At 42.4% G+C, this 24,587-nt stretch overlaps 1 protein-coding gene across 1 annotated transcript in view; it reads right to left on the minus strand.

Moving 5' to 3' along the window:
* The window catches only part of GALNT7 (polypeptide N-acetylgalactosaminyltransferase 7), a 79,569-nt gene extending 54,991 nt beyond the window's left edge, over positions 1-24,578 (minus strand). Inside the window, exon 1 of the mRNA XM_003792811.3 lies at positions 24,445-24,578. Within this exon, the coding sequence (XP_003792859.1) occupies positions 24,445-24,570 (126 nt within the window). The 5' untranslated portion in view covers positions 24,571-24,578. The remainder of the gene's footprint in view (positions 1-24,444) is intronic.
* Positions 24,579-24,587: the final 9 nt, after the last annotated feature.

Below are 24,587 nucleotides of genomic sequence, written 5' to 3' on the forward strand. Positions count from 1 at the left end.
GTCCTAGCTACTCAGGAGGCTGAGGCAGGAAGAGCACTTGAGCCCAGGAGTTAGAGGTTGCTGTAAGCTGTGATGCCATGCACTCTACCCAGAGTGACAGAGTGAGACTCTGTCTCAGAAAAAAAAAAAAAGAAGAAGAAGAAGTGAGCATGTTGAAAGAGAAAAACAGCATTAGAATCCTAAGTTGTAGTTTTTCCCATAAAAGGTATTTTTAAAATTTGGCTTTGGTATTCATCCCTAAGAAACTTATTCTTAAAGAAATGGTCATTCTCTATAAACAAAAAGAAATAAGGGACTTCAAGGTCATATAGCTATTGTTTCTGTTCTACTGCACTGGCAAGTCCAAGAGATAGGTCAAAATATTTTAAGCACTCTGTTATAGCAAATCACTGCTCCTTAATACTTAATATTATATTCTAGCAAAAGAAAGTCGTCGTGGCCAAACTGCCCTTACAGGTTGATGAAGGAGTACAAGTAAGGACCCCAAACTCAGTAAAAAAACAGGCTTAGCTAAAATAAGACCATAACCAGCCACTGGCCAATCACTAGCTTGAGGATAGTCCCTGTCTCCGTGTCTGCTTGTGTGCAACTGCTATGCTGGAGGCACAGCTGGTAGTTGTGAAGACCTGAAATTTTCTCCTTAGAAAACACCACGTGTTTGGAACCTAGGGGCTGGTTTCTGAGATACCTTCCAAGTGGCAATCCAGTGACGACCCGCCCAGACAACGGCCACACCAAGGGACTGATAGCTCCATCCCCAGACCCAGCCAATCAGCAGACCCTGATACCCTGACCCTCTTGCCCACAGAACTGTCTTCAATATCCCCAAGTCATTGGAATTTGGGGATCAGGGAAAGGGGTTTTATTCCTAATAAACAATTCAGAAAACCAACTCTGTGGTGATTTCTTTTGGTGAGATGTCTCCTCTCATTCAGAAGTGTAAGACCTAGGCATCCTTTACAAAAGATAATCATTTTTTCAAAACTTTAAAAACCTACTAACAGAAGAGTCAGAACGTTCTCTGCCCGCTCATTAAGGAGAGGCCACAAGGTGTCCTAATGAGGTAATTATATGTATTTGCCCAAAGTAGATTTTTTTTTTTCTGAGACAGAGTCTCACTTTGTTACCCTGGGTAGAGTGCTGTGGCGTCACAGCTCACAGCAACCTCAAACTCTTGGGCTTTAGTAATTCTATTGCCTTAGCCTCCCAAGTAGCTGAGACTACAGGTGCCCAGCTATTTTTTTGTTATTGTTGTCACTGCTGTTTAACAGGCCCTGGCCGAGTTCAAACCCACCAGCCCTGGGACATGTGGCTGACGTCCTACCCACCAAGCTATGGGCACCAAGCCTGCCCAGAGTAGATTTTTAAAGAAGTGAGCATGAGGCTGGGCATGGTGGCTCAGCCTATGATCCCAGAACTTGGGGAGGTTGAGGGGAGGACCCCTTGAGCTCAAGAGTTTGAGACTGGCCTGAGCAAAAGCAAAACCCCGTTTCTACTAAAAATAGAAAAACTAGCTGGGTGTGGTGATGGGTGCCTGTAGTCCCAGCTACTCAGGAGGCTGAGGCAGGAGGATTGCTTGAGCGCAGAGTTTGAGGTTGCTGTGAGCTATGATGACAACACAGCACTCTATCCAGGGTGACAGAATGAGACTGTCTCAAAAAATAAAAACACCCAACTACATTAATATTTAATCTATTAGTGTCACATTTTATTATGAAATGTATTACTGTGTAATGAAATTAGTGATAAAATGATATTTTTACCTGAGGGTTATTTTCTCATAATATACATTATAATATGAAGGGGTTGACAAGGGTGCTTTTTCTCCTTTTAAATTTTTATTTCCATGTTTTGTTTTATTTTGTTTTTGTGGTTGTTGTTGTTGAGACAGAGTCCCACCCTATCCCCTGAGCAGAGTGCAATGGCGACATAGCTCACTGCAACCTCAGACTGGGGCTGTGGGCATCCTGCTGCCTCAGCCTCCAGAAGCCGCTGGGATTGATAGGCGCTCGCTGCTGGGATTCCAGGTGCTCACTGCAGCAATGGACTGGGGTTTTCATTTTTTTTTGAGTCAGGGTCTCACTCTTGCTCAGGCAAGTCTTGAACTTCTGAGCTCAGGTAATTCTTCCTCCTCAGACTCCCACAGTGCTGGGATTATAGGCCTGAGCCACCACACCTGGCTAGGATGTTTTTTCTAAGGCCTCAAAGTCCTCAAACTTTTTAAACAGGGGGCCAGTTCACTGTCCCCTCAGACCGTTGGAGGGCCGGACTACGGGCCGGGACAAGTTGGCTGCTAAGCAGGACAGGCAGCGGCGGCAAAAACACCCAGCAGGCCAATGTCCTAGGCGGGCTGTGCGTGGCCAGCAGGCCATAGCTTGAGGACGCCTGGTTTTTTTTATTGAGACAGAGCCTCAAGCTGTTGCCCTGGGTAGAGTGCCGTGACATCACAGCTCACAGCAACCTCCAACTCCTGGGCTTAAGCGAGTCTCCTGCCTCTGCCTCCCAAGTAGCTGGGACCACAGGTGCCCGCCACAACACCCAGCCATTTTTTAGTTGCAGCCATCATTGTTATTTGGCAGACCTGGGCTGGATTCTAACCCGCCACCTTAGGTGTATGTGGCTGGCACCTTAGCCACTTGAGCCATACACGCTGAGCCAAAGATGTCTGTTCTAAGGCATCCTTTCTGATCACCTGCTAGTCATCTGCTCTGAATGAGAATTGGCATTTTCATAAATTGAATCCTATAGGCTGAAAATGACTTGGCTGAATCCAGAAATAGCATACAATCCAATTCTCTTTACTCAAAATAGATTAATTATACTCATCCAATTAGCTGTGAATCCTTTTAAAGCACTTAAATTTTTTCCCTTTATTTTTACATTGATGTCATAGGTAGCAAGGTGCAATGGGAACTTTGAGACTTACCATTCTGAGGTTTGTGTTAATATCAACATTTGCATTGACCATTTCCTACTTGTTTGACTTTGGCCATGTTTGTAATTATTAATTCATTAAATGACTACATCTTATATTGAAAAAGGACATGACATAGCTTATCTAAACATATACAGTAGAATAAAATTTTTAAAAAAAGATGCAAAAAAGAAAAATGAAGACAGGAAACTAAGTACAAAATTCATCCTAAAAGGCCCCATATCACTGCCAAAAGTGGATATAAAATATTAGCTCTGGGGCAGTGCCTGTGACTCAAAGGAGTAGGGCGCTGGCCCAATATGCCACAGGTGGCAGGTTCAAACCCAGCCCCAGCCAAAAACTGCAAAAAAAAAAAAATAAATAATAATAATAAATAAATAAAATAAAATATTAGCTCTGAAGTTCATGATGCTCAAAGCCAAAGTCAAACATAGTAATTTACAGTATCAGTAGGCCGCACACTTACCCAGAACAAATTATTCGTGATGAATTATAGCAAATCTTGAAGGTTTACTGTTGAGAATTACATACATCAATGAAATATCTAGTATAATCCCTGGCACACATTTGCTATTCTGTAAATGTTCTTTCTTTCTTTTCTCTTACTCTTTCTCTGTAATAAATCTCTTCCTTTAATCTAAGGTTCAAAAGTGATACTGGAGAATCACCACTCTAATCCTTTTCTCATTCAGAATATTACTTTTGTCTCACTGAAATAAAAAGCAACATGTAATGAAATCTATAGTATAGGATTTCAGGATTATAGGACCTTTACACTAAAAAAAAAAGGGAAATAGTTATATCCTGGAAAAATACATTTGTGCAACATTCTTTATGATTACAAATTCACTTCCCACCCCTTAACACACCCTAAGGACCAGACAAGCATAAATTCAAAAAGACAAATAAAACTGCTGTGAGCAAGCAGTGGAGAATATATGCTATCCAAATAACTAGGATAGTTAGAATAACATGATCCTAAAATAATACGTAGGAGGTTGTCAGTGCTCTGATATTAGTGTGCTAATTAGGCTTCCCCAGAGTAAAATGATATGTCAAGCCAGATATTCTTTTTTTTTTTTTTTAGAGTAGAATCCCATAGATTTTAAAAAGCAGTATCCAAGAACAAAGTGGTATTAGAACAGGACAGCATGCATGACATCTACAGATAACTGAAAATAGTTCTACACAGATTAATTTGAGCGGCTTACTTTCTGCATTAAACAATCCAAGAAAATGTGGCTCTCTGGAAAGGCAAGGCCTAACATTTCCATTCCTTTGGCATAAAATTGTCATCTTGCAAAAGGTGACTGACTTTCAATAGGATACAATTAGATGGATTCCAAAGGGCTGCTGCAGAAGCTGCGTATGTAATTGGTTAGCTAAATGACTTCCTCCATGTACAAACAGAACTTTGATAATTCTTTAGCTTTATTAAAGAAACACTCATCTATCTAAAATGGTTAGAGAATGTACCCAACAAATGCAAACAATGGAACCTAACCATTCGTACCCTCATATTAATCTGAAATGAAAATAATAAACAAAATAAAATGGTTAGGGATGAGTGCTCCAGGTTATGGATATTTATGGCAATAAAGACTTTCCTATAAGTGAACTGCTAATTTTCTTTTCTTTTTATGAGACACAGTCTCACTCTGTCACCCTGGGTAAAGTGCCCTGGCATCATAGCTTACAGTAACCTCAAACTCCTTACCTCAAGCCATCCTCTTGCCTCAGCCTCCAGAGCAGCTGGGACTACAGGCTTCCACCACCCCTGGCTAGTTTTTCTATTTTTAGTAGAGATGGGTTTTAGTAGAGATGGGGTCTCACTCTTGCTCAGGCTGGTCTCAAACTCCTGAGCTCAATCAATCCTCCCACCAAATCCTCCCAGAGTGCTGGAATTACAGGCATGAGCCACCCAGCCCAGCCCAGATCTCCATTTTCAAAAGGTGCAGAATGAAGAGAAAAATCAGCATAACTGATAGAAGGATTTAATTTCTTTCATTCAGTTTTTCCTTCCTTCCTTCCTTCTTTCCTTCCTTTCTTTTTTGAAAGGGGTCTTGCTATATTGCCCAAGATGGTCTCAAACTTTTGAGCTCAAGCAATCCTCCTGCCTCAGCCTCCTGAGTAGCTGGGACTACAAGCACCTGCTACCACACCCAGCTAGTTTTTCTATTTTTAGTAGAGATAGGGTCTAGCTCTTGCTGGTTTGGAACTCCTGAGCTCAAGGGATCCTCCTACCCCAGCCTCCCAGAGTGCTGGGATTACAGACATGAGCCACCATGCCCGCTTTGGCCTTGGGTTGCCAATTTTCTAAGAATTAGAAACCACTGATGTACTGAACTATTCCAGAAAAATTGTAACTTTCATAGATTCAGAAGGAACACTGTGAGTCTTTTATCACCACCAATAATGACAGTCTCTTGTTCTTACAGAACTACGGTTTTTGTCTAACCCTAATGCTTCCACCAAGTAGCTCACTGCTGATTCTGATTTCTTCTGTCCTGCCCTGAACCCAACCACCACCAATGCCCACTACACCCTGCCCAAAATAGAAAAGAATCACACTTATAAGTCCTCAAGTACTCTTTTTTCTTTTTTTGGTAGGGGGGCATCTAACAAAGTAAACTTGAGTAGAAAATAGAGGAAGCAAGTTTTAATCTCCTCTTCACAGGGTAAGTGAGGATTGTGCTACGTGCTGGGAGATGATGCACACGACTCTCACAGGCAAAGCCAGGCTCCCCTCAGGAGGGAATGAAGACTATCCAGGCCACCAAGTAAAAGATGGCAGTGACAATGATTATATTAGGACCATCAATACTCCCCATCTTCTAGTTTGGCAAATAGTTCCTGTGTTCCAAGCACTGTTCCAAGAACTCTGTGTATTCTAACAAACCCACTGAAAGAGGCACTGTCACTGTCCCTAATGTGCATGCAGAGGTTATGTAACCATAGTTTTAAAGTAAGTGACAGGTGAGACTCTAGCCTCAGGCACCTCAACTAACTTACACCCGACCTGTCAGGTGGCCTGAATGTTGAGTCTTTCTCTTCTGACTTACTCTATGCTTTATTTATTTATTTATTTATTTATATTTTTTGAGATAGAGTCTCACTTTTCGTCCTCGGTAGAGTGCCATAGCATCACAGCTCACAGCAACCTCCAACTCTTCGGCTTAAGCAATTCTCTTGCCTCAGCCTCCTGAGTAGCTGGGACTACAGGCACCTGCCACAATGCCTGGCTATTTTTTTGTTACAATTGTCACTGCTGTTTTAGCTGGCCAGGGCCATGTTCGAACCCACCACCCTCGGTATATGGGGCTGGTGCCCTACCCATTGAGCCACAGGCACCACCCTACTCTACGCTTTAAATGCAACAAGATGTCCTCTTCTCTGAGTCAGTACCATGTGATGCAGAATAAATTAGATTTGCTATATATTTTGTACATAAAAATTTTATTAGGAAATACTTCTTACACCTCTGCCCTTGTTACAGCAGCTTTCCTCCAAGCGTGCTCCCTAGGACACAAATTCCTTCCCTGTTTCTGCTCTGCCTAAAAGGTTCTACCCACCAAGGTTTTTATATGGCCAGTCCACCGGAATTATTCAGATTTCAGCCCAAGTGTCACCTTTTTTAGAGGCCTTTTATAACTGTCTGATCTGAAACAGACCTTGCTTCTCACGGTCCCCGCATAGATTTATTATGCTCCCAGCACCCACTGTTATCTGACGTCATTCCCCTCTTTCTGCTGGTCTCTCCCTAGCTACCCTGCCCTCCCAGAGGCAGCCGACGACAGTGTCTGTAACACACAGCAATTTCTTTCTTTCTTTCTTTTTTGAGACAGAGTCTCATTTGGTCACCCCCCCGTAGAGTGCCTTGGTGTCTTAAGTCATAGCAACCTCAAACTCTTGGGCTCAAGTGATCCTCTGGCTTCAGTCTCCTGAGTAACTGGGACTACAGGCACCACCACAACACCCAGCTACTTTTTAGAGACAGGTTCTCACTCTTGCTTGGACTGGTCTCAAACTCACAAGCTCAGGCAATCCACCTGCCTCAGCCTCCCAGAGTGCTGGGATTATAGGTGTGAGTTGCCTTGCCTGGCCAACACAGCAATTTCTCAAACATTATTTACCGGAATAACAAGTGACTTGTCAATAGGTTATCATACTCAATACAGAATTTTGCTTTTGTATAAGTTTGTGAAACGCCCTTCAGAGAAATTTAAATGCTTTCAAAACTTCTTGGGCTTAAAAAACAAACAAACAAACAAAAACTTCTTGGGCTTATAAATCATTCAGAGGTAAGTGTAATAAACAAGATTTTGCCAGACTTATCTGATCATAGAACTTACTTATTTATTTTTTTTAAGACAGAGTCTCACTCTGTCACCCCGAATAGAATGCCATGCTATCATAGCTCACAGCAACCTCAAACTTTTGGGCTCAAGTGATCCTCCTGCCTCAGTCTCCTGAGTAGCTGGGCCTACAGGTGCCTGCCACCATACCAGCTAGTTTTTCTATTTTTAGTAGAGATGGGGTCTCACTCTTGTTCAGGCTGGTCTCGAACTCCTGAGGTCAAGGGATCCTCCCTCCTCAGCCTTCCAGAGTGCTGGGATTAAAGGCAAGAGCCACTGCCCTTGGTACCTAAATTTACTTTGAAAGCTACAGAAGGTTCCTATGTATGTGGATATCTTTATAAAAAAGTTCCCAATAGCTTTCCAAACATTTTTAAAAGGTACTATATGGTATATACTGGCCCTCAGGCAACAAGATAGATTCCAAGTTGGTGAGTAAATTGCCTACTTTACATTTAAATTACCCATTTAAACCACCTAAGGCACGTATGAACAAAACATGTCCCTGTATAAATGCTGTATATTAACATGTTATATTAAATCTGACAATAAGAACCCCAATTAATTTACATCATTAGTCTCCTTAACCTCCCATTATCTCTTAATGCTTTTAATTCTGTACCCTAAGCAAACACAGTAAAATAAATAATAGTTATGAAGCAATTAGTTGAACCATTAAAGAAATATTTAATTGGTTCCTAGACTATGAAAAGGACCTTAAATCCATTTGTAAATAGGAAAGTTGAAAACTAAAGCCTAATTGTTTTCACTATTTATAACTATGTAGCATATGAACAAAATTCATGTTAACTAAAATCTCAGTAAATAAACAGATAAGGGAGCATTGTCAATAACTGAATGCATTTGGCCTTCTTTTAAAACTTCATTCACAGTTTTTGGTATAATCATCTATTTTATAAGTCATTCATATAGCTCCCTAGTAACTTCCAAACTCATTGCATTCATAATCTTTAGAAAGGAAGTTAAAAATAAAAAGCTTAACTCTCTCAAAATACAACAGTTTTGGGACTCTGGTTAAATCCAACACATTACTCACTAACTGTGTTAACTATGTGAAAGGCCAGTAAACCTCATTTTATTTTCTGTTTTATCACAATTTCTACAAATGTGATACTACATATTACAGCTAATCATTCTTTATTGTCAAAAAAAAAAAAACACACAAAGCTAGGCACCGTTTTAAAAAAATTATAGAAAATCAAGTTTTACACAAAAACAGGCTTCATCTTCCTCAATGGTGACACACCTCAAAAAAAAATGTTGGGGTGGGGGGAGTGATAGGATGGAAGTAGAGACAGTTAAGTTGGGTGACAGAAACCTTACCCATGAGATCTGGGCTCCTGCTCACCAATCTCCCTTTCTGGATGCATAATGAAGTTTCTTTCCCTAAGAGCAAATTCCTTTGGGTTAAAGCAGGAGCTAACTTCTGTAGGAGGAGGAATGATCTCTGTGCCAGTTCCCAAAACCCATCTACACCAGCTGAAGTCAGTATTGTCTGTTAATATGATCAGGATTCAGGCACAGACTGTGGAACCTGATGGTCAGGAAGGACAGACTGTGGGTCTCCAGGAAGTCAGGAGGCCCGAAGGCAGAGGGAGAATCCCCTGTGTGTGTGTCCCTCTCCAGATCACCTTTCATCTCCGCTCTGGAAAGAGTCTGCCTCATTCCTTTCACTGCTGGCTAAATTGATTCCCTGGCAGGATTTTCAAATTTTACCCCCCATAATTTTGCCCTCTGCATGACTAATTGCATGCAATTAATGCCTAATTGTTATGTGTCCTCGGACCAACTCCATACCCTCTCTGGTGAACACCAACGCCTGACTCAGGTGTCCCAGGACAAAGAATATGATTGATCCAGTTTCAGTACTCCTGTTCCTACTGACAGTGTCCACAGGACGGGTTGTCTCTTCCTAATTACAGACAGGGGCAGAGAAATGAGACCAGGAGGGGTTGCCTTGACCACCAAGGGTATCTCAGTAAGAGAAAAAACCATCTAACTTTCTAGATTTCTCTCACAGTGGCCAAAGCTATATTCTTATTACCCAAACATCTAGTTATCATCCCTTATGTTCACACAGAGTCGAGAGAGCCAGCTGATAAATGAATGGTCCAGCCTTCCAGTGTTCCCACCAGGCCGCTGAGGACAGTGATAGAAATAATGCTTCCAGCACCTGCCATTCCAGGCCTTCCAGAGGCAGCTGTGCACCTCAAATAGGGAATAAAAATGTTCAAGACAGATGACGTTCATTTTGTACTCAGAAGTTCTTTGGAGCAAGGGAAGAATAACATGATTACTGCAGGGAGGGTTTCCAATAGAGAAGGTGTTGCTCTCACCGCAAACTTTACTAGTTTAATATTCTAAGACACTTCAATTGTGCTCTTGTATAAAAATTCACCCATGCAATATATATCCTATAGCTTTGGTTTTACATGCTGGCAAAATGTTTATGAAAGCATGTTATTCCGGGCCAGACACAGTGACTCACACCCATAATCCCAGCACTCTGGGAGGCCAAGGCAGGACGATTGCCTGAGCTCAGTAGGTCAAGACCAGCTTGAGCAAGAGCGAGACCCCATCTGTGCTAAAAATAGAAAACACTAGCTGGGCACTTTGGAGAATGCCTTCAGTCCCAGATACTTAGGAGGCTGAGGCAAGAGGATCACTTGAGCCCAGGAGTTGGAGGTTGCTGTAAGAGTGACAAGAGTGAGACTCTTGTTTACAAAAAAATAAAAAAACTTAAAAATTTAAAAAATTAAAATAAAAATAAAGAAAACAATGTATTTACCAAATCTCATAACTAACCCATGGCAGTAGTGACTTAGATTTTTTAATAGCAACTCAGTAGACAAAACATTTCAAAGTTCTTAGAGTTTTAAGCAGCCACAACTCAAAATCAGCATGTGGATTACGCTGGGTCTGAAAATAAGGAAGAGATAGTGAAATAAGTAACTTCCATAGGACAGTTGCTCTTCCAGTTTTATTGTCGCTCAGATTGCTGTTGTTTTTGTTCATCGGAGCCAGAAAAAGCTCAAGTCTTATAAACCATCTTACAAAAATCAGAATCATGATTAGTTTTTACCCCAAGGGCAGGTTAAAAAAAAAATTGCACATGTGGTGTGACATTTTGGATTTGAAATTCCCCAGGGCACGGGTATTTTTTTTTTTCTTAAGTCCCCTTTCCTTAAAGTATTTCATGCTAAAATGACTAGTTAGTAAAGTAAGGTTAGTATATAAGACAGTGCATATCCCTCAAACAATTAAAATATTTCTACAGTAAAGTTAAAAAAGGCAATCCACAAGTATATACACACACATACTGTGACCTATGTCTACAGATAATACTTAAACCTTGGCAAGAAATACACTAAACAGCAAATTATCTTTAGGTGGGATGGATTATGGGCAACTTTTAGTTTCTCTTTTACTTTCACTTTATCTTTTATAGAATGAACACATCCTTTTTTTCTGAATATAAATATGTTTTAAAAGTAAATAAATAATATTATTTTCCTTTCCCCTTTTCCCCGTTTCATTTTTTTATTTAGTTAAGCAGGCCATCAACCCTGGTGCACAGGGCTGGGCTCTAACCCCTGAGATACAGGTGCTCAGTTTCTCTTCTCCATTTTAGGGCACTGATTCATGGAAGGACGTAATTTTTAATGGAAAAGTATGAACGTGCAGGAGAAAAAGTAATACTCAGCCCTTTTCACTTACAATTAAAAACAGTGAATTCATAAGAAATTTGAGAAAGTAGTTTTTATTCTCTTAAGCAGTCTTAAAACCATAAACAAATTATTATTACACTTATCCAAGAAGGGAAAGAAGGAAGGAAAAATATGGGGTGTCACCATACATAGGGGAAGTGGGAAATTGTAGCTCAACATACTTTATTTATAATATTCACTGCAAAACTTTACAAAGAGTTGGCCAATACATAGGGAATATTTTGTAAATATTTCACACCCTGTAGTATGCATAAAAGTGCGAGTTAAACCATGTCTGAGTAGCTCTGAAAACTTACACAATGAAAGCCAAAGAATATAGCTAGGAAGTTGATTTTATGTCTACTTTACAGATAAGGAAAAGGAAGCTTGGAGAAAGTAAGTTGTTAGGCCCAGCTCAGGAAAGCTCGTTAATCCCAACTGCACCAGGATTTTAACCCATCAGAGCCCAATTATGCTTTTCCTATATAATGATGTCAGCTTTTATTTTTAACCTGCCAGCTGCCACCTTGTCCTTAGGGAGCTAAATCACACAGTGAAGAATATTAAACATCCATGTAATTTCTCTAGAATATTTAGAGTTCTTGGGGATTAATATTCATGGTTATCGACCTGATGATTTATTTCATTTAACTTTCTGAGACAGAGTTTCATTCTGTGCCCTGGGTAGAGTGCTATACCGTCATATCTCACAGCAACCTCAAACTCCTAGGCTCAAATGATTCCCCAGCCCCAGCCTCCTAAGCAGCTGGGACTGCAGGCGCCCACCAACACACCTGGCGAATTTTCCTATTTTTAGTAGAGATGGGAGGTCTCACTATTGCTCAGGCTGGTCTCCACCTCCTAAGCTCAGATGATCTTCCTGCATTGGCCTCCCACAGTGCTGGGACTGTAGGTGTGAGCCACTGCACACCGCCTGATGACGCTTTTTAAAAAAGAAAAAAATCTGTGGTTTCCACTGCCTCATCTTTCCTTGTCCTCAAGCCCTGTACAAATGTGTGGCCTAAACTGCAACCTTGCCCTGTATGGGAAGGCCCTCCTCTCTTTAGGTGGCCTACATCTCGAAGCCCATTCTCCCTGCCCTACACTCACACTCAAGTAAGGAACAGTATAAGGAATGAACTTGAATGTAACTTCTTTTGAATAAATTATGGACATATTGGGATTTTCAAAATCCTAAGAAGACAGTGAGGGACAAGAAAACACCTTTAGAACATCAGCTTATCCCCAAACCAGGAGATCTGCTGAGTCTCCTGACCCTGAAGACACACAGTTCCCTTAACAGCAAGAGCAGGACATGGGTGGCCTCAAAGGCTGATAGAAGGGAATACAAAACCTTCCTGACAGCATGGATTTAATCCCCTCTCTCTCACTTCCTGGTAACTAAATTCTAAAGTTTTGTGTTTCTGATTATTGGTCTCTTTTGGCTTGTGCTAAATATTTAATATGAATATTTTAATTCATTCCACTGCCTGGGGCAGAAAGCATTTGGGCACTATTATAAAATCATAGAAATGTAGTCCCTTTATTCTTTAAAATGAGGGATTTCTCTTAAGGAAGTAATTGTAATATTCTAAATGATACTGGCTCTCTCTCCCCCAAGGAATTTTTCCACCTGCTCTTAGCTAGCATCTAAGAGATACTGTTCCTTGGAGATTCCAGCTGTCACCTTGGGCACCATCCACCCTTTACATATATTTAATGCACACTGTGCACCCAGCACTCACTTGCGCAGACCAGTGAATTCCACCAAGCTAAGTGTTGTCCGTGCAAAGCAGAATCACACATCACCTCTGTGATTTCTGACTACAGGCAAACTCAAACAGCAAATTTCTCATGCAACCTGCCTCACCACAAACCAGCTCAGACATAGTGGTTTCTGCTTTTTCACTTCCGAGTGTCAATCAATTTATTACCAATGTTTTTAAATGTTCCCGTGGGAAATCCTACATACGGACACATCCTAATATCTGTTCTGGCCCGTGGATTTTGCAAAAAAGTAAACTGAATATATATCTAAATAGAAAGCATCAAAAATAAATCTGAAACTTCACTTAATAAGGCAGAGGATTTTTTTTTCACTATATATTTTCTGATCTTTTCTTTTACCACTTAAAAGTGATTATAATGTACAACTGGGACAAGTGTCAGCTGACAGAGTGCAGAGAAGCAGACTGAAACATCAGTGTCAAACTTTCAGAATATTAATTATTCAAAGTATCGACACCAGGGCTCTAAATCGGCTTTTTCTAACATTATCGAGATGTTCCACTTAGTAATTTACATGTGATTTCCATCACTGCATATATATGAGGCCGCGTTAAATTAAGCCCATGATTTAGGATAATCTGCAGTCCGCTGACAGAAAGGAGACTTGTGCCAGAAAACCAAATCCCTAATCTTTCCCCCTGCTCCTAGTCAATCACCCAGGTATTTAACTTTCATATTCATCCCTCTCAAGGTCTGGGATATTTTAGAGGATGCAACAGCCTCTCAAAGCAGCTTAAAAAAAAAGTAAGGTGAGAAAAGCAGTGAGGAGGGATGCACAGGAATTACGCAGAGCAGAAATTTTCCTAAAGGTTCATTATCTCTCATTTTATTTTATTTTTTTGTCTGTTTTTTTGTTTGTTTTTTTGCAGTTTTTGGCTAGGGCTGGGTTTGAACCTGCCACCTCATGGGCTGGCACCCTACTCCTTTGAGCCACGGGCGCCGCCCTGCCTGTTTGTTTTTGAGACAGATTCTCACTCTGTCACCCTGGGTAGACTGCCATGAGTCATCACAGCTCACAGCAACCTCAAACTTCGGTCTCAAGTGATTCTTCTGCCTCTGCCTCCCAAGGAGCTGGGACTACAGGCACCTAACACAACACCCAGGTATTTTTTCTGTTTCTAGTAGAGACAGGGCCTCACTTTTGCAAAGACTGGTCTCGAACTTCTGTGCTTAAGGGTTCCTCCTGCCTCAGCATCTCACAGTGCTTGGAATTGCAGGCTTGAGCCACCACAACTAGCTAGTTTTTTCTATTTTTGTAGAGATGGGGTCTTGCTATGTTGTCCAGGCTGGTCCAATCCTCACATCTCAGCCTCCCAAGCAAGTGACAATTTTAACCTTGAAGGAATTATTCTCACATTTAGCACTCCCTTGAACCTAAAGAAACTGACCAACCAACCGAACACTCAACAAAAGATAATCAGAGAAAAAGAATCTTATTTCCCAAGAGAAAAAAAATAGTTCAATAGATTGTAGTTATTTTCATGAATTAAGGAATGGTAAGAAAAGCATCTCAATTCACTAGAAAACAGAAATACTGAATATGTGCTATTAATACTTTTGCCATTATCTTAGTTTTATTATTTTCTGTATTTTAAAAGAGCATCTATTCCTTACTCATCACTCATGACACTTCCGAATGCTCTTACTACATTTTATCAGCCCTTCTAAATCTGAAATCATTACATAAGACCGGTTTTAAACACAAGTGCCTGTCACTTAAAGAAGTACATGCAAATCAGAATAAATGTCTCAAGCCACAGGCTTTACCTTTACGAAGTGACTTTTACCATAGAACAACAAAGATTTTAACATTTACCTTTCCCTCGGTGTCACCAGTTAATTAAGCAGAGGTCAAAGATTATGAACGACTCTTAAGAGACTGAGGGTACCACTGTGAAACTACTTATGACACTCTCTGGCAATGGTTTGCTTTGATTTAGTCACAGGCATGGGATAATCATAATAGTGGCTGGCATTCTTCCCACAGTCATAATTAATGGGAAATAAAAATAAGCCACGTCATTAAAACCTTGCTCAGATTTTCAAACAGGACAGTATGAAAAAATAATCTGACTGGGACAATGTGGTGTACATGTATTCTGACAGATGGCCAGCACCTCCTCTCTGAAGCTAAGAAAACAGCAGCCTCTGGGAACAGGCAGGGCATCTCCGGCTGCTGAATGTTTGTAGGTTGACACGCCACTCTACCCAATGGCCTAAGTTAACAAATATGTGTTCATGGACCCTCCACTTATTTTAGAATAGAGGAAGTGTTCTGTGTGGCTGGATTTAGAGTCTCCATGTTAGCTACAAGAAGAGAAATCCTAATTTCATACAGAAAATGAATTTCTTTAAAATAGTGAGGTATTTGGAAATCATCCCCCTTTATAGCACATTTTTACAATACAGAATTTTGCAAAAGTATTTGCTAAAAGTAGATACTGGACTGTAAGCAGATTTACTCCACTTGATCACCAAAATAGAAACATTCTCCCCTGACCTTCTTTGGCAAATACTGAACTTAGAATATCCTCCGAGGCCATTACGGAGGGAGCAACAGTTAGTGAAAGTGCATGCCTGTTATTTCCTCATTCAGACAATGTGAAAATGTAATTATATATTGCAGGGGATCAGAGTTTACAATCCTGACAGTGGTCTTTTAGTTTAAAAACTTTCTTCTATCTTGCCATAGAAGAAAAATGTGCATGTGTACGGTAATAAGACTCCAGGCATTTCTACTCCACTGCTCTGAAAGGCACTGTGCAGTCATTTATTCTGTCCCATATTGATAGCTTATTTGCCAAAAATTTAATGGATTTTTTTTACTACTCATTTTAAGTCATTCTGGCAAGAATTAGCAGATCTCTGAACAGCAAGTTTTAAACATTTTCTTTCAAAAGATGTAAAAGCCTGCAAACAGGCTATAGGGGTAACAAGCACTAAGACCTCCATTGAGTACCTTGCTGTGGTAAACATTAAAAGATTAAACCTGTTAGATTAGTTAAAGTTTAAGAAGCATAATGATCAGCCACCTGGTAAGAACAGCATGGCAAAATGCTATCAATTGCTAGAAGAAAATTTTGCTGGGAAGGGTAAGAAATTTAACTCACACCAGGCGAGCACAAATTAGTAAAATACGTATCTTACAGAATGCCTGAGATAAGTTTTGAAATGGCTACGCAAAATGTAGCTTTGATTTCATAAGTACTAGGCCCGTTATTGACAATGAACTCCAAGGTACAGTACAGCGTATAGCAGTACAGCGTATAGCCGGGTAAACTTTCTTAGGCAACTATACCTTTTTCATAACAGCATTAAATAATCAAACAAATAAAATACCTTAATCGATTCAACCTCACTAGATTGTTCCTGAGTCATTTTTTGAAATGTTTACATAATTACTACAGAATTGGAATCCCCCTCATGCTCCTCCCCTCCCATTTTTTATGCTTGAACATCTTTGCCCAGATACTTTTGATATATTCTGGCAAAATGACACTTCCATGATTCAGCTAAGTATATTGGTATTGTTGTTTTCTACTAGGGCTATAAGGAAACTATTTTTGCAATAATAGATGTTAATAAAAATGTATATAAAATATTCACTTCAAACTCGACAGAGTAAAACATGTAAGTGTGACAATGAATGCTGAGAAGAGAAGAGCCTCTGAGCACTCCAGGTGCTTCGAGGACACGGGGACTTGTCTTTTGACAGGGACGACTGTACCTGATTATTTCAATGGGCTGGTTTTACATCAACAGCTCCAACAGAAGTCAGGCATCTGTAGTTGTAAAAGCTACTTGCTCACTTATTTATTTGTTTATTTAGACAGAGTCTTACTCTGTCTTCCTGAGCAGAGTGCTATAGAGTCATAGCTCACAGACCACCTCCAACTCCGGAGCTTGAGCAATCTTCCTGCTTCAGTTCCCAAGTAGCTGGGACTATAGGCGTCCACTACATCACTCGGCTAATTTTTTCATTATCAGTAGAAATAGGGGCTCATTCTTGCTCAGGTGGGTCTGGAACCCCTGAGCTCAAGGGATCCTCCCACCTCGGCCCCCCAGAGTGCTGGGATTACAGGTGTAAGCCACCAGACCTTGCCCTGGCTCACTTACTGTGTTACGCACAGCTTGATAGAACAGAATAACAAATAGAATAAGCAGAAACGCAGACACATCCACCTCCTCTTAAGCGTGATCCTCCCCCTCAAAAAAAGGTGTGGGAGTTTTTTACTTAATGGGTATTGAAGACATATTCTTTACTTAATACCATTCTTTTTATAAGGTACACACGTTACCAGTGAACACAGTTTTCATAATAAGGCAATGCTTCAGCATATAAAATAATTTCATGAAGTTTAGAACTGCGAATGCCAAATCAGGCTTAAGCCAGATAGGTAACCATTACACATGTAAGTTTACTCCTGAAGAGAGGCGAGTATACCTCATAAGGCCCAAAGGATTCCTAATCCCTGGGAATCAATAAAAATTAAAGATGAAAAAGGATAATTAGGTCATCTATGCTATTCTCACTCACAACAGTTCCCGATAGTGTGTGACTTAATTTTAATTCATCCCGTTCAAAATATTCTTGCTGGTAACAAATTCCAATTGCTTTGCTTAGAAGCCTATTAGCAGACGAGTCAGCATTGATACAATACTGCAGTTAATTGTGCCTTCTAGATTTGGGAAGCCAGGCTGTTATGCAGCAGTTCTGTAAACCTAATTAGATAATGTAAAAAGTTAACTTTTTGCCCAAATTTCAGCTTATGAATTCTGGTATTCAGTGAATTGAGTCAGGCCTCCCTAACGGCGTGTTTAAATGCTTCTCAGGAGCAAAGCTTGGAACGGCTACAAAGGCGGAGGAGCCCAGAAGGGAATTTATAATGGCACCAAAATGAGAACATTTCTCATCTTGAAATATTCAAGATTCCTAGCAAATGAAGCAACAAAAAAGTTAGTTCTTCCTCTCCAAAAAGACTTAAGTCCCGGGTAATTTCAGTTTAAGCTTGTCTCATAGCCGCTTTCAGGATCATAGGGTTGAACGAGAATTAAAGAGTAAACCTCATATTTAAATGTTAAGATAACTGAAATGCTAGAGCATAGTTTTGCCATTCTGTTTTTTCTTTAAATATATATCAAGCCAAATTCACATATTAAAAACTGAAAAACTGCCTCATTTATTTTCTATTGGAGACGTATTCTTTAATTGATACCAATTCTTTTTATAAGAATATACAGTAACTACAGCTTTCAAAGTAAGTCAATACTTAAGCACTAAAGCATATAAAACAATTTCATAAAGTTTAAAACTACAAACACCAAATTACGCTTAAGCCAGATAATCTTTAAGCATATAAATTTACGAGGGAAGAGAGCAGTATATACCTTGGGAGGCCCAGATGTATTCCTAAACCCAAATATTACACTGTTTTTCCATTTGCAGCTTCACAAAGCAGGGGATTTCAACCAAGAGAGTGCAAAAATGCCTAATATGTGTTATAAACATATTAGAGTATCTAGTTTATATTCACATATTATCACAACTATATGATTATTGCCCAATTTGATAGTTTCGGGTCTCTTATCTGACTTCTATTTGTATTTTTCACAGAGTGACGATAAGAAGTTGTTCAGATCACCACCTGAACTTATCATCTCAGCGGGTTTTCCCAGAACATGATATTAACTGAGAAGCGACGATGATGCTAATGCAAGCTCTCTCCAGACCAAAGTACCCCTGGGAGGTTAGGGGACAGCCACCTACTTCAGCCTTAATTCTAATCAGTTCTTTCTCAAATATTGAGACATGTAGATTCTGTTGTACGCTTGTCCTTAATGTTCTTCCTGTGTTTTCTGGGATAGCATTCTCCAGATCATTTTATTTCTTATGCCTGTGCATTAATTCACCTCTCCCCTTCCTGGTGCCTAAAAGAAGCCATTCTCCATGGGATTTTTTCTACCTCTCCCTTCATCCAGGGACCCACTCCCTGAGCTTCAGACCACCCTCCTGCCAAGGATTTGCACTCTTTCCATCCGTTTCTGACTCCTATTCTACTCTCCACCTCCTTAGACACCTTCACTTGACTTACGAGTGGTCTATTAACTGCTCGTAAGCCCAAACCAAAAAAAATTTTAGTGTACATTTTAACACACTCTCTAGAGATTCTTTTGCCTGCTAAAGTTTGGGAACCACTGCCTGAGATAGTGATTTTCCTTGTAAGTGGCCCAGCATGGCTCCTCTCCCACTCCCCCAGGTGAGACTCTCCTCCCTGCTGGGCTATTCTACTTCCATGATCTCTCCTTCTCTGTGTTTGGTTTCCTGGTTGAGGCCTCATTCTGTCCTCCAGAGACAATTCTCTGCTCACCAAAATCTAGCCTGCACTGTTTCCAGATGGTTCCTTACAGCCTCGCTCTGCTCTTTCGCATCATTCAAAGTCCTTCCCAACTCAGACTGCATCTTTCCAGGGTCTTCACTTCCCAGCCCAATCTTCTAGCCTTCCCCAGGACTGCCGATGATCTTTCCTGCTTCTGCACCCGTCTCTGCCCCGCTCTCCTCAGCAATCCAAAAAGTCATTGGAGACAGGCACTGTGGACAGCTCCCAGCTCCCCGCACTCCAGCCTGGGCGCTGCTGTCTCTCTGATCCCACAGGACACAGTGGAATCAGCCAAGGCAGTTCTTGTCTGACCTACTGCAATTCCTTACCTGTGTGTCTGCCCACAGACCTGTGCTGAAAAGGGTCTTAGTCATTTTGGTTATCTAGGACCAGGTGTTCAAGGAAGGTAACTGTAGACTTACTTTAATATCCAACCCAGGACACTTTTGAGAGTGAAAGCAAAAAGGAAAGCTTCATTTTTCCACTGAGAAAAGGAAATGCAAATGCACAGAAAAGTTTGCATTTATTTCAGGAGGTTTGGCTGAACCGTGGCTCTTGCCTGTAATCCCAGTACTCTGAGAGGCTGAGGCAGGATGATCCCATGAGCTCAGGAGTTCCAGACCAGCCTGAGCAAAAGTAGGACCTCGTCTCTCCTAAAAATAGAATAACCAGCCAGGGGTTGTGGTGGGCACCTGTGGTCCCAGCTACTCAGGAGGCTGAGGCAGGAGGATCACCTGAGCCCAGGAGTTGCTGTGAGCTGTGATGACACCAGGACACTCTACCCAGGGCAAAGAGTGAGATCCTATTTCAAAAAAAAAAAAAATTTCAGGTCTATAAACCTCACATTTCTTAGACTTGATAATGTTGGGTTTTTAAAAATGTTTTATTTTAACTTGTATAAAATGGGGGAGGATGAGAGACTGAGAGTAGCTAAGAAAACGTAACCCAGTCCTGAGGCAGGTAGCCTAGGAAACTGAGAACTGGCCACTTAACACGCTACACTTTCGCTGCTGAGTGACAGCACCATCCTAAATCGCATTAACGGAGCTTCCATTTGAAATAAAATGTTACGGTCAAAGGCAGAGTTTTCCAGGTTGCAGCCATCATTACCAAGATAAAATGGCATTGGTAAAGTGGAACATGGAATCAATCCAGCCACTAATCCTCGTTTAAACTGCATTCCTTCCAACCTGCCAGTTGGCTTATCACATAAAACCTGTTGTTCCTGACCTCAGTGTCATTGCTGGTTTGACAATAGTATAATGGCATTTGCACCTACAGAGTCATCAGTTTACACACAGCTTCTCACCAGTACTGAACGTCTTTATGGAACCACCAAGGCCAAATATCTATCCACATTCCATTATAGACTTTTATTTTCCAAGCTCATGATTCAACTTGAAGTACTCACTCAGGGCTAAATCCTGGGATAAATGGTGTCTGAAGCATACTATAATATATTTAATTAAAGGAACATTTGCACTTGCAAGTCTGAACAGATGGTTTTAATAAATGCTAACCTTAAAATATCCAGGGGACGAAGGCTAAAAAACCCTACCACAACACCACCAACAAAAAATAATATATAAGAATGTGTACGAAAATTAGCCAGCCATGGCTGTGAGTGCTTGTAGCCCCAGTTACTTGGGAAGCTGAGGCAGGAGGATCCCTTGAGCTCAGGAGTTCAAGACCAGCCCAAGCAAGAGCAAGACCCCATCTCTACCAAAAATAGAAAAATTAGGCATGGTGGTACACGCCTGTAGTCTCAGCTACTAGGTGAGACTAAAGCAGAGGGATGGCTTGTGCTTTGGAAGTTGGGGCTATGGTATCCTGTAATCTTAACCACTGCACTCCAGTGTGGGCCACAAAGCAAGACCTTGTCTCAAGCAGGAAGGAAGGGAGGGAGGGAGGGAACGTGTACAGTTGTTACCATAATTTTCCATAACGTAACCAATCATCTATCGGGCTTCCTGACACCTTCACTACTACATCCAGTCACCAATCATGATGCCTTTGCACCTTTAATAGGTCCTAAATCAATTTAGATGTCTCCTTTTCTACCACCACCCTGCCAGTCCAAGCACTGTCATGTCCCACCTGAACTGTAACCTCCAAAAGGGCTGCTATTTGCTCTATGGACAAATGCATCCTTTCTGCAGGCAACCAGACTGATCTCTTCAAAACACAAAACTGATCATGCATACCTCCTATAAAATTCTTCCATGGCTCCCCACTGCTCTTAAGACCGAAACTTTAACTGTGACTCATGCCTATAATTCAGCACTGTGAGAAGCGGAGGCAGGAGGATCACTTGAGGCCAGGAGTTTGAGACCAGCTTGAGCAAAAGCGAGATAGAGACTGGTCTCTACTACAAATAGAAAAAGTAGCTAGGTATGGTGACCTGAATATGTAGTCCCAACTAATTAGGAGGCTGAGGCAGGAGGATCACTTGAGCCCAGGAGTTTGAGGTTGCTGTGAGCTAGGAGGATGCCATGGCACTCTACCCAGGGTGACAGGGTGAGACTCTATCTCAAAAAAAAAAAGGAGGAAAACCTTAGCACAGATTACAAGTCCCATACCCAGGCTCAGAGCATCATTCTCCTTTTCTTACTCTCAGGGTCCAGCTCCTCTCCAACTCAAAAGCATTTCTTTAAGTAAGGCTTCTAATGGACCCTTTACCGCCTATGGTTTTCCACTGTGAAAGCACGTAGGACTATTTTTATTTCCACATTAGTGGAGGCTCAAGGAAGAAGTGTTCTTCATACATCCTGGACTGCAAGACCCACGAGGTGACAGGCATAAAGTGTTTGCTTAACAATCCACATAGTAAGCACTCAAAATGTTTGAGTCAATTAGTTAAAAGAAAAATGACACAACAGAATATGACTAAAACAATAAAGTGATTTTTTTCACAACATGGACCTCAGAGAAACAGCAAGAGGCCAAAGACAAAGAGGAGACAGGAAACTTGTTTCTCACAAGCCAGGCTTCCTAGAGTAGAGGCAGCAAGTAAACTAGGTTGTTCTTGCCTATCTCAAGCCATTCAGAAAGATCCAGAAAAGCCCACATTTGCATCAGCTTTAAAGAGAAGCAGGGTCCTCACAGTGAATGGCTGGAAGCATCTAATCATAATCCAAGTACAAGAACAGCAGGAGGACTACCTGAAGCCAAGAGTCAGAGACCAGCCTGACCAGCTAGGCAACACAGCAAGATCCGATTTCTAAATAAATAAATGAAAATCAGCCAACTACTCAGGAAGCTAAGGAAGGAGGATCCCATCAGCCCAGGAGTTCAAGGCGACAATGATCTATGACTGCACCAGTGTAGCAGGGCAACACAGTGGCCTGGGCAACACAGTGAAATGCATCTCAAAATTAAAACAAATAAACAAGAAAAACCAGGCAGGGTAGTGGAAACCCAGGAGTCAGAATCTGGGCACACAGTCAGAATCCTCTCTAAAGCACATGTTCTTCTAGTGCCTCGTTTTTATTAAGCCAAGTGTAATATGAATTTATACTCTTATTATTCATAAACAAGACCTTAAATTGCTTGGATTACTGTTTGCCTTGGAGGCCAGTATAAGGACCTTTGCTCTTCTGATACCCAAATATTCTTTGTAATGTGTAGTAGGTTGGTAAATCTTTAAAAATCTAGCTTCTGTCTTTGACAAGTGATTGAAATGATACTGGCTCCACTGACAAGCTTTACCAAGTAGACTGGACCAAAAATCAAGATATCACCACCTTCTGTACTGTCACCATAGTTACTAAATGGGCATTGTATAGCTTACTCTGTATCTTAATAAAAATAACAAGTGATGGTGACGCTCCAGCACCTCTGTAAAAGCCTCACCTTATCATACAACTGTGGGACTCTCTCTGAATGGGGCTAGTTTGGGCAGTTTGTCCTGAATTTCTCTGCCAGAAAATGGGGGTGGGGGGAGGCTCCCGTTTTCTAACTCTAGGCAAAAAAGGCATTATGATGACCTCAAACAAATACTCTCAGACACCTGCAACCTCGAGTTGTTATTCTGTTAAGAAATCATTTCCAGAGCAAAAAATCATCAAAAGCGTGAACCCCGCTGCTCTACAGTCCAGAGAACACCCCGTAAAGGAAAACAGGAGACTTTATTATCTCAATGTGGATGATTTGGGTGGGAAACCACCACAGATGTTTTACAAAGGGGAAATACCCCCACCACCACCGCAGCAACGACCCCAAATTAGGAACACAGGCAGATGAAATCTCATCTGATGACCCAGGCAACAAACGCTGATCAAATAAAGTCCCCCTGGGATTTTCCTGTAATAGTCATCACCACCACGAGCCTTCTCGCCGCCCTACTTGCTAAGTTTCCCAGGAGTTAAGTTAATGAAGATGACACTGGCAGCGCGGATCACACTGGCAAAGGGGTTTTCAGCGGACGGCGATGCCCCCTCCCCCAGCCTCAGGGGCGGCCGGCGGTGGGGGGTTGGGGGGCTTCCAGGCTGGAGAATGGGGTTAGGGTTGGGTCAGTGACGCCGCGGTGGCCGCCGCTAACCAACGTACCCCGTCGCTTGCCCGCCACTCGCGCTCGGGTGGCGGCACAAGTTAGTTTCGGGAGCGGGGAACTGGCAGAGTCTGCGACCCTTGGGTCGTGCCTGGGCGCCGGAGGGGATCCCCGGGGCGCTGGGAGGGGACGCGGGCAGGAGGGGACGCGATCGGACCGGGGACGTCACCCCGCCCGGCCTCAACCCCGGCTACTCAGGCCGAACGCCCTTTTCCCTGGTCCCGCGGGGCCTCCCTGAGCCTCTCCCTGCGCCCGGAGGCGGTGGAAGGGGAGGCGACCGACACCCCGGGCGGGCGGGAAGGCACGACGCTGGGGCCCGGCCCGCGGCGGCCGCATGTCGCCTCCTCCAGGCCTGCACACGCACACGCAGGCCTCAGCCTGGACCGGCCGCGCGTCCCCCGGCCGCGAGCGCGGCGGCCCCCGCTCCACCAGAGTCGGGCTCCCGGCTGGCGAAACCCCCGCCCCCCCAAGGCCCGGGTTCTGCGGTCGCTCCTGAGCCGGTATCGCCGGCGGCAGGGAGGAAGCGGGAGGAAGACGGGGAGTCCCAGGGGCGGGGACCGGGGAGCGCCCCCACCGCGGCCGACCCCCCAGATCCCACCCGCGCCACCTGAGGCGACGCGATCCCTCTGGCCAGGCTCCCACCACGCGCATGCACGTACAAAACAAGTTGCGGACTAGTAGCCGCAGCGGGAGGGCCGGGCGGGTCACTCACCCGCATCCTGCTCAGCGGGCTCGGCTCGTCCGGCCGCGGGGATAGGGACGACCAGAGCACCACCAGCCCCAGGAAGCTCCCCAGCAGCAGCAGACTGCGCAGGATGAAGCCGATCTTCAGCCTCATTTTCCTCCGGCCGCCGC

Source organism: Otolemur garnettii, unplaced genomic scaffold, assembly GCF_000181295.1.
Source record: "Otolemur garnettii isolate 467f Iridium unplaced genomic scaffold, OtoGar3 scaffold00061, whole genome shotgun sequence".
In the NCBI taxonomy this organism is placed as follows: Eukaryota; Metazoa; Chordata; class Mammalia; order Primates; family Galagidae; genus Otolemur; species Otolemur garnettii.